This window comes from Neopsephotus bourkii, unplaced genomic scaffold, assembly GCF_033783945.1.
Source record: "Neopsephotus bourkii isolate Nb327-2 ecotype Australia unplaced genomic scaffold, CSIRO-AGI_Nbou_v1 NB_230, whole genome shotgun sequence".
Taxonomy (NCBI): Eukaryota; Metazoa; Chordata; class Aves; order Psittaciformes; family Psittacidae; genus Neopsephotus; species Neopsephotus bourkii.
Window position 1 is genome coordinate 1,187,104 of NW_026900740.1, and position 16,194 is coordinate 1,203,297.

A 16,194-nucleotide genomic window follows, 5' to 3' on the forward strand; every position below is an offset into this window, starting at 1 on the left:
ATCAAATACTCCCACTTGTTTTATAAAACACGTCTTAAATGGTAAACTGGAAAGAATAATTTCAGCGTTCATTACTGTCTCCTTCCCCTAACTGCAGAGTGGCCTGAGGCTACAGCAGAGTGTTCTGTGCCTCTGTGGAAGGCTGTTACTTTTGCACAGCTCTGTGTAATTTGTGCAGTTTATTACCTGAAGTTGTTTCATGAAGACTTCATAGAGCGATTGGTGTGTTTGGGGACATAATTCCCCCTCCCCTTTTAAAGGAGACTGGAAAGTGCATCCCTGGATAAACCCCAGAAGAGGATGGAGCTCGGAGCATAGGTAAATGTCTCTTTTCAGCTTGGGGGTGTAGCCTGGCTGTTGCTGATGCATGACTGGGTCTCTTTTTCTTTTCTTTCTCTAAGCACAAAGCCTGTGCTAAGGAAATGCAGTAACTTCCTTCCCTGCTTCCATGCTCTAGAAAATACCTGACAGGGACACAGCCAAGGCTTATGAGTATTCTGAAGATGGCAAAATGACTTCAGCAGTTCTGTGCCCCAGCTAAACCAGCTTGTTCAGGTCAGACATCTGTGATGTTGCTTTGCTAATGTACAGTTGCTAACAAATTGTTTTTGAAAGGAGTCCACAGTTCTGCTAAGCCACGTGCACGTTGTGCATCTGAGCAGATGCACAATGATGTGTCCTATATTTTTCATGCTACTCATGTATGAGAGGGAATCAAAAGATTTCAGAGCCTACTTTTACTTCTCAAGAGAGTCAGATTGTGGTTTGATACCTGTCACTGCCCTTTTTATGTCTGTTCAGACTTGTTTGCTCTGGAAATTCTACTCTTCTAAATGTGGAACCTAATTGGTATCTTTCATGTTTCTTTTACTACTCTGTCTCATATGCTTCACTAGGGATAAATGTCATTATTGGGGCTAATACACTGCTTGTGACAGTTGACTGAAAGATCAGAGCTTATAAAAAAATACAGCTGTGTACCACAGGGGCACTGTAGCTGTCAGAAATGGAGTGTTTGGTGCATCTGTTCCAGTTTGAGCGTGTCCACACCTCTGAGAAGACATCAGTGCTTCCTGTGGGCAGAGCATGATGCAGCAGCATTTATTCCCTTACTATGCTCTCTGCTGCTGTCTTCCATCTTGACCCCAAAAAGCCACTCCTGCCTGGGCAGGGGTTTTGTTCTTGCAGCCCAACTTCATCTTCGTTTGGTGAGGTGGGTGTGATAGGCATCTGCTGCCTGTGTATTGCCCATCTGATGTAAAGACACACAACAAAAAGCAGTACTGGGGTTTTCTTCAAGTGGTTCCCTTTGTGTGAAGTAACTTTCTGCATAAGAGCAGTGGAGGCTGCAGCCCAAATGGCTTCCTCTTTCCCAGTACTCCTCTGTGAATGGTGTGCGTCTCTTAACAGTATCTTCCTCCTGCAGGATCAGTTGGGCTGAGCATATTGTTAAGTGGACAGGAAAAATAAGTGGTAGAATGGTTTGGGTTGGAAGGGACCTCAAAGCTCATCCAGTTCCAACCCCCTGCCACGGGCAGGGACACCTTCCACTAGAGCAGGTTGCTCCAAGCCCCTGTGTCCAACCTGGCCTTGAGCACTGCCAGAGGTGGGGTATCCACAGCTTCTCTGGGCACCCTGTGTCAGTGCCTCAGCACCCTCAAAGGGAAGAATTTCTTCTTAATGTCTAACCTAAATCTCCCCTCTGTCAGTTTAAAACCATTCCCCCTTGTCCTATCACTATGTGCCCTTGTAAAAAGTCATCACCACAGGCTCTTTTAATAAGAATAAAAACCACCTTTGTATAAACATTTATTTTCTACATGTGTGAAACATCTGGCAGGAATCTAAGAAATATAAAATGTGTCAAACAGTTTCTAAAAAAGCCAAGTAAAATCTATTCTGACAGAATATTGTACAACATGATTGTGATGAGATCGCTTATTCTTTACAGTAAGCGATGATTTTCCTTCCAGTCATTAACTCCCCCAACACCCTGGTGGCTCTCAGCAGCTCCAGTTCTGCGCAGGAGTGGCTGAGTTCTGGAGGATGCTCATTTTCCATGTTTAAAAGAGAACCTAAAAAAAAAGAGAAACAAAACTACAACAACAAAAAGGAAACAACAATGTACAACTGGAAAAGGAGGAACAGCCCCTGAGGCGGCTCTGTCAATGTGTTCTGCTATTTTGGGGAACTTTAGGGATGCGGCCTGAGCGCGCGGGTACTGCATGTGGCTGCCTTGTCCAGTGAGAGCCTCCAGGGCCAGGCAGCATGTTCCCACAGCACAGGCTGTGTGTGCTAGCAGGGGAGGCCAGGGACACATAGTTTTCCTCTGAAATGCTTATTTTTCCTAGAAAAAAAAAAAGTGAGGCCCCACTGGCCTGGGTGGAGGCTGCATCCTATGGAGTGCTTTTTCCACAGGAAAGGATTTCTCTATCGGGTTTTAATTTTGCAGGGAGAGGAGGAGAAAACAATAAGCAGCCAAGTAGGCTAAAGTTCAGAATTCATCCCTGGATTCACCAAGCATGAAGCTTGCCCTATTCTGCCAGAAAATAACATGCAGACACAAACTTACAGCCGTTTGATGATTGTCTTTTCCTCGCTGTCCTTGCTGGGGCCGGAGCTGCTGCCCCTGGCTTCTTTTTCCAGTTCTTCGGTTTGGTCCTTTCTCTGCTGGATGATCCCACTGGGAAAAGAAGTGGGTTTATTTAGTTAGTTATACTGGCTTTGTGCATAGTATGGTATTGCATCTAAAACCCTGCACAGGATGGGAGCAGCAGCCTGGCCTATTGTAATGAATTGCTTTTATTTTCCCCTAAGTACTGTAACATAGTTTTGCTTAGGCTGTGCTTTTAAAGAGAACACTACAAAGGTAATGAGCTCACTTCTCCACATAGGAAGAATGGCAAATATCATGAGTATCATCATCAGATATCATAAAGAGGAGTGACAGGGAAGTGTAATTGTGTGTCGGATTTGTACAAAAGCCCAAAGATAACAGTAGGGTGCAGAGGCAAATCATGAATTTCTGCATGGGTGAATCTGTGGCACCTTCAGTGCAGCCCTGAAAGCTCCCACTATGTAGCAGGGAACAGATGGGAGATTCCCAGCTTCCCTGCAGGACATCTGCCTGTTCTTCTTGCCATTCTACAGAGAAGTAGATTCCGTCATCTTACTCCATTGCCACTACACTCCTCGGCAAGGTTGTAACTGCCTCTTTTAGGCAAAAGCTTCAGTTCTACCAGGGGCTGTTTCCCTGGCTTGGAATGGGGATAGGTTTTACTGGCTGACACACAACACTGTTTTCACAGTGTGCCAGTTTGCTGTCCTGAGATGACCTCATTTATCTCGAGAGCTGAGTGGACCAATGCTTGTGCCTGCAGTAGCTGAAGGCTGGAAGTAGCAAAGCAACACTCGTCTGGACCTTGGAAGTACAAATACAGGAGAGTATCTGGAAACTGGTGTGACATCAGGCACGGGATGATTCTGGGACAGATTCTCCTCCTAGAGAAATGGGACTATAAGCTGTTTGGAAACTGCAGACCCAGCTTCTACTTAGAGATCGTGATTTGAGGTGCAATCCCCAAACATCAGTCATTTTCAATCATTCTGCGTAAGGACATCAGTTACCTTGTGCTATATACAATTTATTTCCAATATACACAAGCCATTTTAGAACATATAGTTATGCTCTTCCACTGCACAGCTACTCTTTATGGCCATACAGTTATAATTAGGATTTTATGTGCATTTTTAAGGGGAAGATGGTTTTTGGTTTAAGATGTAATCTTGTACACAGAGATAACCATGTAGAATTAGTTGAATTGAAAAGCAGATCTTGAGGTGCACAGCACTGTGGCTTATATCGCTCAAAACCTGAAACATTCATACTGTTAATGTTTAACTTGGCCTGTAACACAGTGTGTAATGTAGCTGGGAAGTCAAAGCATGAAGCCATTGCAGTGGGCACACGGGAAAGGCAGGCAGTGGAGCAGGGGGAACAGTGTGTTGTCATGCTGTGAGAAGTCCTGTTGAGCAGTTTGTAAACTTCTTAGATTTAACTTCTTGGCTTCACCTGCCTGTTACAGACAAGGCAAAGGGTGGGTTATTGTATCTAACAGGGTGTTGCTGAGGCATCTCAACTGAGATCCAATGCACTCAGATGTTTTGTGTCTAGATGAAGTAGCTTCTTGCCCCAAAGAGTTGATAATACAGATGAGGAACAGAGGATGGGGGAGAGCAGCCTTAGGGGGTGAAGGAATCTGTAGCAAGGTCCTTCTTGCATCCCATCCTTGGGCTCAGACTGATTCACTGATTTGGTTTGCTAGACCAAAACCCTGATCAAAAAGTCCTTGTTTGGCACAGTTCAGGTACCTCACACAACCCTCCAGTGGCAGTCTTAAAACAAAAAAAAACCCACAGCTTATATTAAATGATGGTGAAAGAGCTTAATATTCTTTCTAGATCAATCCATACACAGCGTAGGAGCAAAGGAACAGTAGCTAAGCTAACGTCCCCCTTGGTGAGCTGGAGGAGGAAGGAGATTTTGAATAAAGAGATGGAAACCCCCGTGCTCTCTGGTACGTGGCGTTAGACAGGAAGAGTGTGCATACAATTGCTGTCACCGCAGGGGTGAATTCATGTGTGTGAGAACCCAGCTTGTGTGTGGAGTGGGAGTAACTTATAAAGGTTACAGGAGCAGGCAGTGAACTGTGCAGAGTAAGAGGGAGTTGATTTTCAAAGTATGATGCATAGAGACTTTGTTTCCCTGTTTTCCTTTACTCATTCGTAGGGTTTTGGGAGCACAGATGTTTATCACAGCTGGACAGTGCCCAGCCCAATCTGAGTGCTCACACCTGCAATATTAGAATCATAGAATAGTTAGGGTTGGAAAGGACCTTAAGATCATCCAGTTCCAACCCCCCTGCCACGGGCAGGGACACCTCACACTAAACCATCTCACCCAAGGCTTCTTCCAACTTGGCCTTGAACACCGCCAGGGATGGAGCATTCACAACCTCCCTGGGCAACCCATTCCAGTGCCTCACCACCCCAACAGGAAAGAATTTCCTCCTTATATCCAGTCTAAACTTCCCCTGTTTAAGTTTTAACCCATTACCCCTTGTCCTACCACTACAGTCCCTAATGAAGAGTCCCTCCCCAGCCTCCCTATAGCCCCCCTTCAGACACTGGAAGGCTGCTCTGAGGTCTCCACGCAGTCTTCTCTTCTCCAGGCTGAACAGCCCCAGCTTTTTCACCCTATCTTCTGATCTTGTAAGTTTATAAGAATTGTTATTAGTTCTTTTCTGACCTCTTATAGCACTGTAGCTCCTCTTGCACCACCAGAAGCTGAGCTTTCAGCTGGTTACGCTCCTGCAGCACATCTCGCAGCTCCTGCAGTGTGAACCTGGGGCGATTGGGGTCTGTGAGGTCTATGACCATTTTATCTGGTCCAAGGCTTTGCTGTAAAACAAACGGTGGTGGTCATCACCTTGTGACCTATCAAACCCAAGGCACTCATAGAGTAAAACCTCTTAATTTTATGAGCATGCAGTAATTCTTAGAGCTAGTAGGATTTCATCAGAATCCTGATTTTTTCCAAGCAATTAATTAGAGATTTTCCTACTATTTTTGTATTCCCTTGGTGACTGCTTTTCCCAGCCAGCACAGGGCCTGACTGTGACGGGCTCCAACCACAGCTAAAAGCAAAGTCTCTGTCCCAAAGAATTTGCAATCTACTTTGCCAAGAAGCTGCTTTTATCTGCTCTTCTGATGACCAGAAAGGCTGAGCAATCTGTCTAGTATCACAGCAAAACTCTGGCAGAGAGAGGTAACAACTGAATTCTCCTTTCCTCATTTAAGACCTTTGTGGCAATGGCTTTTTGGGTCACAGACACCAGTTTTTCTTTCAGAGAAGCAAAGATTTAGTGTTTGCACCTACGGCAAGCTGGTTTTATGGGACCAGTGCTGCGTGAGAGCTGAGCAACGGTGGATTTGTGTGCTGAAAGCGTGTCTGTGTGTGTGAACTTCACTAGCACAGCACCAAGCAGTTAGTCACAAAAGTGAAACAGAAGTGAGGGATCCACAGTGCTGTGCCTTGCCACAACCCTGAAAATCTCTGCTCAGGAAACGGCTTCAAGACCTCCGAGAAAGACCAGAAGTGAACTTTGAGACTTGTGCTGTGGTAAAGAGCCTGGCAGTCACGGCAGCAGTACTATCTGACCCACCTGGTGTCAGGATGGGTTTCAGGACCTGCACCTGGCCAAGGGGACAGACCACGACCGTGTTGTGCCACCTCGAAGCTGCAGCGCCAGGGCCAAGGCGCCGGTCCATGCAGTGCAGCACGGTGTGTGTAGCACGGTGTGTGTTGGACGGTGTGTGCTGCACGGTGTGTGTTGCACGGTGTGTGCAGCACGCTGCGTGTTGCACGGTGCGTGTTGCACGGTGTGTGTTGCACGGTGTGTTGCACGGTGGGCACCCACCTGCGGGGCGCTCCCCCGGTCCGCCCCTCGCCGCAGCTCCTCCAGCTCCCGCCGCAGGCTGTCCCGCTCCAGGCGCAGCTGCTCCTCGGCGAGGCTGCTCTCGCTCACCAGCGCTTCCAGCATCTCCAGCACCCTCACGATCCTGAACTGCAGCCGGGCCAGGGCGGCGGGCACCCGCGGGCCGGTGCTGAGCTGCAGCAGGTCGCGGCCCACCACGGAGGAGATGTCATAGACATCGCTGGCCGTCAGCTCGAACGGGCTCTTCTGCAGAGCCCTCTCCGGGCCGCCATCCTCTTCCTCCTCCTCCTCCTGCAGCTCCTCCTCCCGGCCCTGCTGCATGCCCGGCCGCTAACCTCCTCCCCGGTGCTCGCCCGGGCCGGGCCGGGCGCTGCTGCCGGCGAGCCCCGCGGGCAGAGCGGCCCCTCCCGCCGGCGCCGGTTTCCATGGAGGAGGCCGCGGCCCGGCCGCGCTTCCCGCCCTGCCCCTTCCCGCCCTGCCCCTTCCCCTCAGGAGACGCCGCCTGCTCGCCCGCCTTCCGCCGCCGGTGAGGGGAAGCTCGGGCCTTCGGCGCCCTCGGTCTGCACTGGGGTGGGCACCGAACCGAGCAGGGAGGGGAATGCACCGGGGGTTCCTTAACGCCACATTCGCCGGGCTCCATGGTGGAGCGGCTCCTGCGCGAGGGACCGGGGGATGGCGGCGGCGCCGCTCCAGACGGGACGGGGAAAGGGGGTAAATGAGCAGCGGCGGGAGCCGGTCCGCTCCGCCCGGCCTCTGACCACAGCAGCAGGGCGAGGGGGCCGGGGGTTCCTTCAGCGGGGTACGGGGTAGGGCCCGCAGGGGAGGGCCGGAGCGGCGGGTCCCCTCAGCCTGGGGCGGATTCAGGCTCTCCGACATGTCAGTTGAGATGAAGTCAAACCACAGCGCCGTTGGGGGTTTATTTAAGTTGGTCCCGCTTTTCGGGAGTTCGGGATGAAAATACCGGTGAGTCTGTATTTTTATGTATTTTATGTGGTTTTCCCCACTAGACGATGAACGACTGGGCGCCCATCGCAAAGGAGTATGACCCGCTCAAAGCCGGGAGCATTGATGGCACAGATGAGGAGCCCCACGACCGTGCCATATGGAGGGCTATGCTGGCACGCTATGTACCCAACAAGGGAGTTACAGGAGACCCTCACCTCACGCTGTTTGTAGCAAGGCTCAATCTTCAGACAACAGAAGACAAGTTAAAGGAGGTGTTTTCCCGCTATGGAGACATCAGAAAGCTCCGTCTGGTTCGAGACCTGGTCACGGGGTTTTCCAAGGGATATGCGTTTATTGAGTACAAAGAGGAGCGAGCCCTCCTGAAGGCCCACAGAGACGCCAACAGGCTGGTTATCGATCAGCATGAGATCTTTGTGGACTTTGAACTGGAAAGAACTCTCAAAGGATGGATTCCTCGCAGGCTTGGAGGTGGTTTTGGAGGCAAAAAAGAATCCGGGCAGCTCCGGTTCGGAGGACGGGACAGACCTTTCCGAAAGCCCATCAATTTGCCAAACATGAAGAGTGATTTCTATGGAGAAAGATCAGCAGAGAAAAGAAACTGGTCTCAGGAGGGATCAAGGGACTGGAGAACAAGGGATCGAGACCACGACAGGAGCAGAGACAAGCGGTGGCCAGAAAGGGAGCGGTCGTGGACTTGGGGTGAAAGCGAGAGGGACTCCAAAGAGGAGAGGAGCAGAGGGAGGGAGAGGAAGGACAGAGACAGGAAGGACAGGGATAGAGACCGGAGCAGGGAAAGAGATTCCAAGAAGCAAAGAGATGATGACAAGCACCGGTAGGTGACAGTGTCTTGGCACTGGGCTGTGTTACCTGCTCTTACATCCACAGCGTTCCAGCTGCAGGGGCTGTGAGCAGTGTTCCCAGACTCCCCTGCTAGAAGCTCTCTATAGTTTGGCTGCTGATGCAGTTAAGGTATGTGTTGAATTGTTCTTCAGAGGAAATAAACTTTTGTAGTCATATTTTTGAACTGGTGAATGCTGTCAGAAAGGCCCCACATGTGTGGGCATCCCTCTGAAACTGAGTGCACACCCCAGCTGATACCCATCTGGCTGCCTTGTTAGGGCTCAGGAGAGAGCTCCCTGTTTAAGTATTTATGTGCCAGATGTCCACAGTCATTCAGTGAGACATGCTTTTGATGAAACAGTCACTTGTTGGAGAAACAGTAATGGAACAGCAACAAACTCAGCTTCTGAGAAATGTGCCCCAAACCAGAAGCTGAGAAGTGATGTTATTTTCTTGAGCACAGGTGAGATCCTGAGTAGTTCTATGTCCTTAACTAGATCTGCAACGTGAGGGAGAAGCAGGTAACAAGAAATTTGGGGGTTTTTGTATCATGGGAGAATGCACTTCCTTTGATTAGAGGAATGTACTCTGCAGAGGAATGTGCACTGCAGAGCAATGAGCAGGTCAGGTTCCTTATCAGTCCATGCACTTGCCTCACTGCGGGTGGTTTCCTGCCTGCACAGGGTTTAAATCCTGCTCTGGAAGTGGGGCTGGCTGCTGCCTGTAGTGGAATTGGGGAAGCAGAGGACAAAGCAGCTCCTTTTTCAGAGCCTGGGTTTGTACAGAGACCCCCATCTTCCACTGAGAAGCGCATGGTGCATTCCAGTAAAGGTGTTCTTGGTCATCATAAGCCATATCCTAAATACTTGCTAATGTATTTTAAACTATATTTTTTTGGTCAGCCTTTGAATGACCCTGTCCTAAACCTTGCCCAGTTTGAGGCTTTATTTCCACAAAGAGTTGGATGAGCTTTTTCAGGGGAGGGAAAACAAACCCATATATTGCATCCCCAACGAGAGACAATATTAACTTCCCACAAGAAAAAGGATTCAGGTCTTGCAGAAATACTCAGTTTTTCAGAAATATTTATTAAACTGTTAAAATGATTTACTGCCCAACCAAAAAAAACAAACCCAAAACCAAAAAACAACCCAACAAAGTCAGTGATCCTGCACGCTGCAGATGGGATGTTGCTGCATCCCTCACCCGACAGGTCCTGGCTCCTCCTCTAAAAGCAGATTTTACTTGAGAAACAATACATAGCAGAGCCTGAAATCTTTACATCCTCTTCCCTACCTGCCATCCTTTCTGATGGCACTTGGAGTGTGTAAACTCAGCATTTCAAACATGAGGATGAGGAGGGAAGTGGTTAACGGCAGCAGGTCAGCTGTAGCTGATTTTGATTCTGAGGTACCAGGCTAGAGATGAGTGGGGGAAGGTTGCACTGCTCAGTGCTGCTGTTGGAGACTGGCTGCAGGTCTGAGGTGGCAGCAGTGCTGTGGTGTACGGGACGAGCTTTACGTGCAGCAGGCCAGTTGTCCTGTGTAATGCACAGCTGAGATGCTGGGACACCAGTTCAGTCTCTGTGTTTCTGTTACCCTAGCTCATTGCTCTCAGCTGATTGTGGAAACAATGTGCTTATTCAGGCCATGTATCTCTTGCATTGTTTATGATTACTGCATCTACTCTAAATGAGCCAAACAACTGTAAACTATGCTAGGGAGAGGCTTGATGGGAATCATTCAATATTTACTTTAACTGCCTGATATAACTGTAGTGTATTTATTTTTTTCTCTAATATGGAAGTGAAATCGAGATCTGAGCAACTTAAGTTGCTAAATGAAGGCATTCCCCCCACTTAAGAACTGCTTTTCACATAAGGGAGGAAGTGCTGCTGTTTTACGACTACATCTTCTGCAAGCATAAAACTTGAGATACGTTACCAAAACATAACCAGGCAAAAACTTACCTGCCTAATCCTAGTGTGAGATGCTACCAACACTATTTCAGATGCAGATGTGTTTCATATTAAGACCATATATCCCCTGCCACACCAGGGTGGCACAGGAGACACTTCACCTAAACATAGGAAAGGTCTGTGTTCGAAATGACAGGGTTATGGTTGGGAGTGAAGCTGCATCCAGCCCACCCTTGCAAAGCATGGTTTCCTGGCACAGTTTCACTCCAGATGGGCTCACACACACTGAAGAATCCAGAGTCTTGGATCACCTTGTATTAAGAACAAGTGGCATGTGCTAAACCCTTGTTTCACTATCACCTAGGAGACCTTTGGGACTCCCTCCTGCATTCAGTACCTGGAGTAGTTGGAGCTTTACTCCAGCCTGAGCGTTGTCTCCTGTTGTTAGTGCCACCCCTGAGAAGAGGCTCTTTACAGAGCAGATGTAGTTGCTGGGGGTGAAGTCCCTTGCATTAAGCTACATGCACAGAAGCTGCCTACAGCCAGCTCCTCACCAAAAGCACGTGCTCCAGCACACAGCCAAGGGCACAGAATAACCCCAGCACCTCTCTCACACAGCCATGGATGTGCTCACCCTCTCCTGCCTGGTTGGGTGCCTTCATGGAGTGTGGTGCAGAGGCAGGGTGAGAGCTGACACCCAGCTGTACTGACAGTTACACCACGTGGGGCTCTAGTGTCATGCTTTTTCTAAGTACAACCTCAGTGAGCCCCAAGGGTCCCACAAGCTCATTTGCAAAGCAGATCTAATTCCCACCTCCCAGCAGTTCAGCTATGCTGGGATTTTACTGGCAAGTTAAGGCCCTATAACCACAGGTTACCCAGACATCAGCCACCACCAGCAGAGCAGCCTGCACGTACAGAAGCAGTGTTGAGATTAGTTAGAGAAAGCATTTTGAGCTGGGGTCATGTCTAAATCAGTTAAAATAGCTCATGTCAGCTTGCTGAGGGTGTCTTTTACTCTCAAGTTAGGCAATCTTATCTACATAGAGAAGTGGAGTGTGACTTCATTAAAAACCTGTCTGTGGGAAAGAAAAGAGATCTAATCCCTTGACAGCAGCTGCCTGCTGCTCTAGGGGAAGTCCCTGGTAAGAAGGAAAGAATTCAAGTGTTTGAATTCCTCCTTGTAAGCAACTTGTTTTCCATTACCACTGCAGGCCTCATGGCAAAACGCAAGGCACGCTCACCTCTTACATCAGTTTCTTCATGCTTTAGGCACTATAAGCAGCAGGGAAATGTATGCGCAGTGTCCCACTCAGGGCTACTCCAGTTTATCTATTTGTGGTGGGTGGATTTCCAAGCGGCTCCCCTGCAGAATGCAGATGTCAGCTGAACGTGACCTGCTGTGGAGTGGCAGCCATGTGTCCCTCTTGAAAAGGTTCTTACCAAAAGAAAAAGCAAACAACCAATAGTGTTAACAATCAGGGTAAAAGAGTCTTTGCCACTAGATATTGTACACTGCAAACAACCTCTAATAATGGCACAGGTCCTTTTTTGGTTTAAAGAAGCTTGTGTTACTGTAGTTAATGCATGACCAAGACCATAGACTTGTTATTCAGCACAAAACAAGTCGTCTAGAAGCTTCGGTGTCCCAAGGCATCAGCGACTGTTCACTACAAAGCTTGGATTCTGTTTCCAGCAAACAGTCACCAAGCAAACAGTGAGGAGTCCCTCTTGAAGCGTCCATCTCAAACACACTGAGGTGCACAAGGCAAATGAAAGTGATGAGCTGCCAGATTTTGGTTACAGAAGCTTCTTGTTACTGGAGTGTCAAGATCTATTGTGGTACACAGAACACCTCAAAGCTTTAGTCACAGGTGCTGCAGGGCTTCTTGTCCTTGCTCAGTGTAGGAGTCATCTTTATGTGAATTTGACCATTCTCCGAAAGTATCCTGGAAGTGGACATTTTTCTGTGATGCCTGCATGCGTTTCTTATCCCGATAGAAGAAACTAAACCTTCCAGGGAGGGAGGGGAGGGAAAAGAAAGAACACCGTTTACCATCTTGAAACCACTTCAAACACCCGCCCCGATACACAGCACAACAAAACAGCAAAGAATCTGTTTGCATTGGCAAAACTCAAGGCAGTGAAGCCCGATGGGGTGCATGTCAGAATGTTATTAGAGATGAAGTCATTGCAGTCTCAAGCAGTTTGGCTATGGAAGCTTCAAATAAGCTCTAAATGCTGTTGACTCTACAAGGTGCAGGTAGCATTTTCAATGTGTATTCCCCCTTCCCCAGCCCCAAGATAAAGAAGCGACACGATACATGTTAGTTTCTTGGCATAAAGAAAGTGGTATCTTTGGCATTAAATCTGGATAATTTACCAGACAGCAGAAATAGATCTTGTTTTTAAGGGTGTCAGCAAGGAAGTTCGTAAGATAATACAGCCTCCACTTTTTGTTTCCAAGTATACAGAATCTGATACATAGACTTGGTTCCTGCAAACCCAAATGAGTAAATGCACGTGTGTGCACCAGAGTTTGCAGGACGAAGGCTCTAACCCAATGCACACGAGTGTGCACGTCATTTCCTGTCACACAGCTTGGGTGCTCTAAGAGAATGACGTACATGAACCAACAGCCATTTAATACAACAACAAACTGCTAGCTGACAACACAGCTAAGAAAATACAGCCCCCAAAATCCTTAGTATCAGTCTATTTGTAAAGGATGAAGTTACTTGACCAGGCAAATTCAGTGTTTGTCATGAGGTCAGTACAAGAGGTGTTAGTGTGGTGTTTAGGTCAGCTGAGAAATGCAGAAGTTGTGGTCCCAGCTAGCAAAGGTTTGAAGTGGCTGCAAACCCATTGGGTTTAACAGGGCCGTTAAGGAGGTAAATAGTGGTTGGGTTGCACAGTACCCAGCGAAATGCAGTTGTGAATGACACAGAAACTGCTAAATGCCTCTGCAGTAAGAGACTATGCAAATATAAACTCAACTTTGACAGGGTATTAAAGATGGCCCCAGCCTCAGCATCCTTCCTGCACACCCCAAGCCTCCCCTCAAGTATCACAACCTGACCATCCAAACCACCTCATGTGGACCAGGGAGTTCTGCCTTCAACATCTCTAGGCAAAAGGAGGCTGTATTTGAGTGTCAGGTTTAAGGCAGCTTTCCTGAAAAAATACCCCATCATACATGCAGGGAAACATAATAATATCAAGAATATTAAGAACAATTATTATTTTTCCTAGAAAGCAATACAAAAAGCTACACAAGCGCAATGCCAGATGGCTAACGTTGCTAGCAGGACCTGAACTTCTACATTTCCCGGCTTCCAATATGCAGCCTTAATAGTAAAATGAGTCTTTTACACTTAATTAACCGTCATTACAGGAGCTTATAAATTCACACAATGCTATATCTTTTCAGGGCCAGATCCAATTCCAGCTGATAAAGGAAGTGTGTAGTCACTGAGGCTTTCTGCTGAGCGTGTCTGGTCCTGCCTGCTCAGCCTTGCTATTGTGATGTCCACACAAAGGACTGCTGTATTAATGCAGTAAGTTTCAAATGTCAAAGTTCAGTAATTTTTCACTTTATCATTAAATTGAGTAAGAGCAAAACATGCTTGAAAATCTCTGCAGGAAGCAGAAGGCTTTCTAATTCCTTCTGAAACAATGACAATTGTTATCATGCCTTGGAAACTCTCATGGAGGAGGTTTGGAAAAAGCATGTCTATGTAGAGAGGAAGGGAATTTAAACACTGTGTTGCTGCTGTCAATATAAAGATCACTAAAGCAGCAGTTCTACCGCAAAGAGACTGTGTGTTAACAGCTATCAGTACATCTTCCAGAGACAGCCAAGGATGAAATAATAGAATTGATTATTGGGAGTGTAAACTCTGTTCTGAAATACATAATTAGAGACAAAATATACAGTGCATAGAGAGACATGGAAGCAACAGCCTATAATTAACACTGGAAATTAATATAGATCCCAGCCATTACATTCTGTAAATCTAACAAACTGATTTGTGACAAGTCATTAGAGTGACAGGGGTTTCTTAAACAGCAGTGGTGTGAATTGTGAATAGACACGCTGAGTAAGCAAAATTAACAGATGCTGGTTAAAAAAATCACATATTGCAGCAACTTCCTCAGGAGTAATGACTGGTTTAGCATGGTACATTAGGGCAAAAGTGATCAAATGTCAGTACTGGAGGATTAGCATGGAGAGGACTACGATGAGTTGTGTACTGACTGGTCATTCTGATTGGCACTTTGTTCTTCTGTGATCCCACAGGCAGCCGATGAGAATGCAACCAGCAGTGCATGTTAACACGGGGTCATGCAAAAGGAAACCACAGTACCAAACAGTATTACAAAACAATTCCTACAAGGGACACAAGTCTTCTTATTGGCTGCAATGTGGGATCGTCTGGAATCAATCCAGCTGCTACCATGGGCATTATGGCTGTAAAGATCCTGGTCAGGAAAGTACAGACACAGAAGAGGTAAGACTGGAGCAAGGCAAAGAAAAAGCATTCCATTAAAAAGAAAAGAGGCAAACATGATACACGGGGTTACTTTGAATTACCACACAGGACATGTTACAGGGAGAGGCGGATCTGCATCACCCAAGACAGCTCTCCTCAGTGAAAAACCCGTATTTAGGAAAAGCAGTCATTGTAACCATTTCAATTGCTTTTGAATTTCTAAAAGATACCACTTTTGTGTTGCGAGGCAGCCTGCAGTCTGGGTTGGGTTTCATCAATGTATTGCCACCTCTAGCAATGCAGAGCAGAGTGCGCATTGTTCTTCCCAAGAGACAAACAGGCACGAACGTAATGAGATGAAAGATGAAGGTGTATGTTAAGAATTACCAAACAGGACTCTGCTGTGACTACTGGGTATTTGCACAGAAAACAGGGTTAGGCAGGACCAGCATTACAGTTAACCATTTTACAAAGGTTACACTTGATAGTTTCCAGTTAAAAACCAGGATTGCAGGTGAAATACTGAAGTAACCTCCTATGTGAGCTACTTGGTTAAAGGGCTGTGTATCTGTTCCAAGAAGACCTGCATTATTGCATCACATGCAGAAAGATGCCAACTGCAGGCAACTAAGTACTTATTTGAAACCTTGCAGCTACCCTGGCAGAAACACTTTCTAGCTGACCACAGCAAGGCTGTTTCTTTGTCATTCAGCACTTCCACTATGCATTATACAACTCATGCAGCTTCAGGGTTGAGAGCACGCTGGGGGGGTGCTCTGCGCCCAGCCAGCCCCACACAAACCTGCCAACACACCTTCATCCATACCTGGGACACCCTCTGTTTCCTAAGGATTCTCCTCAGAGCTTCTCCCTTGTGCCAAATATTTTTTTGAACTGTGGACTAATGTCAATTAAAGATTAAGTTGCAATCACAAGAGGCATTTTGTGACCAAACGCAGCTCTCCCCCAACACAGTCACTCTTAACTTCTATTCTTACATTGGAAATGAACACAAACAAGCAAACATTGTTGTATCGTTAGCAGTAACTAGGACTTCTATTTTTACACGTGGCACGGTCTGTGAGCTGCAGAAATGACACAGGCACATCAGCTTTTGTAGACTGCAAGAACAGGAGGAAAACTTACGGCTGCTTCGGGCATTACATCAGTGACAAACAAGCATGTATACTTAAAAGGGAAAACAAAACAGCGTTTTCTGCTCAAAACGGAAGGAGCATTTTTAATCCTTGTACTCTTCCTCCTCAGTGAAGCCCCCTGGTTGCATTGTTTCATCAAAACTCTGCCGTGTGATGTGGTAGAGACAAGTGTAGAAATCAAGCAGTCTGAAATCACAGCTCAGAGTTTGCCCCACATGTTGATTTGTGTAGCTTCTGTTTTCCTTCCTTTATGGAGATGCAGCACAGAGTCACCTGAGCACCCCTTAGATGGCTCAGGCTGCATGTACATATGTCTTATTCCC

At 47.1% G+C, this 16,194-nt stretch overlaps 3 protein-coding genes and 1 long non-coding RNA gene across 7 annotated transcripts in view; 2 read left to right on the forward strand and 2 right to left on the reverse strand.

Annotated features, from left to right (window-relative positions):
* LOC133207597 (uncharacterized) lies at positions 1-6,102 on the forward strand. Its single transcript, XR_009724087.1, has 3 exons — positions 1-555; positions 4,462-4,577; positions 5,659-6,102. It is a non-coding gene; the product is annotated as an uncharacterized LOC133207597 (long non-coding RNA).
* RILPL2 (Rab interacting lysosomal protein like 2) lies at positions 1,797-6,923 on the reverse strand. Its single transcript, XM_061344667.1, has 4 exons — positions 6,480-6,923; positions 5,309-5,460; positions 2,573-2,683; positions 1,797-2,075 (listed from the first exon to the last, which is right to left on the reverse strand). The coding sequence occupies exons 1-4, from the start codon at positions 6,816-6,818 to the stop codon at positions 2,051-2,053; spliced, it is 627 nt and encodes a 208-aa protein (XP_061200651.1). The 5' UTR covers positions 6,819-6,923; the 3' UTR covers positions 1,797-2,050.
* On the forward strand, positions 6,322-14,787 carry SNRNP35 (small nuclear ribonucleoprotein U11/U12 subunit 35). 2 transcript variants are annotated; one of them, XM_061344666.1, is made up of 4 exons: positions 6,322-6,343; positions 7,505-8,295; positions 13,652-13,778; positions 14,522-14,787. In XM_061344666.1, exons 1-3 carry the CDS (start codon positions 6,329-6,331, stop codon positions 13,671-13,673), a joined length of 828 nt encoding a protein of 275 aa, XP_061200650.1. In that variant the 5' UTR covers positions 6,322-6,328; the 3' UTR covers positions 13,674-13,778; positions 14,522-14,787. The 2 variants fall into 2 exon arrangements, with proteins under 2 accessions (XP_061200650.1, XP_061200649.1); XM_061344665.1 differs by lacking the exon at positions 6,322-6,343 and adding an exon at positions 7,158-7,208.
* The window catches only part of RILPL1 (Rab interacting lysosomal protein like 1), a 23,144-nt gene continuing 16,321 nt past the window's right edge, over positions 9,372-16,194 (reverse strand). Inside the window, exons 7-8 of one of the 3 annotated variants that reach the window (XM_061344658.1) lie at positions 14,616-14,703; positions 12,092-12,234 (exon numbers count right to left, since the gene is read on the reverse strand). In XM_061344658.1, the coding sequence (XP_061200642.1) occupies positions 12,229-12,234; positions 14,616-14,703 (94 nt within the window). In that variant the 3' untranslated portion in view covers positions 12,092-12,228. Of the gene's footprint in view, positions 12,235-14,615; positions 14,704-15,540; positions 15,616-16,194 lie in introns of all 3 variants that reach the window. The other 2 variants (XM_061344659.1, XM_061344657.1) reach the window with 2 other exon arrangements.

Excerpts from the sequence above, each read along its gene's own strand:
- RILPL2 (XM_061344667.1), bottom strand. The coding sequence starts at position 6,818 with ATGCAGCAGGGCCGGGAGGAGGAGCTGCAGGAGGAGGAGGAGGAAGAG. Across the intron at positions 5,461-6,479 it reads ACCGGGGGAGCGCCCCGCAG|CAAAGCCTTGGACCAGATAA; the intron begins GTGGGTGCCCAC and ends TTTGTTTTACAG. Across the intron at positions 2,684-5,308 it reads GAGCTACAGTGCTATAAGAG|TGGGATCATCCAGCAGAGAA; the intron begins GTCAGAAAAGAA and ends TTCTTTTCCCAG.
- SNRNP35 (XM_061344665.1), top strand. The coding sequence starts at position 7,170 with ATGGCGGCGGCGCCGCTCCAGACGGGACGGGGAAAGGGG. Across the intron at positions 7,209-7,504 it reads AGACGGGACGGGGAAAGGGG|ACGATGAACGACTGGGCGCC; the intron begins GTAAATGAGCAG and ends TTTCCCCACTAG. Across the intron at positions 8,296-13,651 it reads AGAGATGATGACAAGCACCG|GGCCAGATCCAATTCCAGCT; the intron begins GTAGGTGACAGT and ends ATATCTTTTCAG.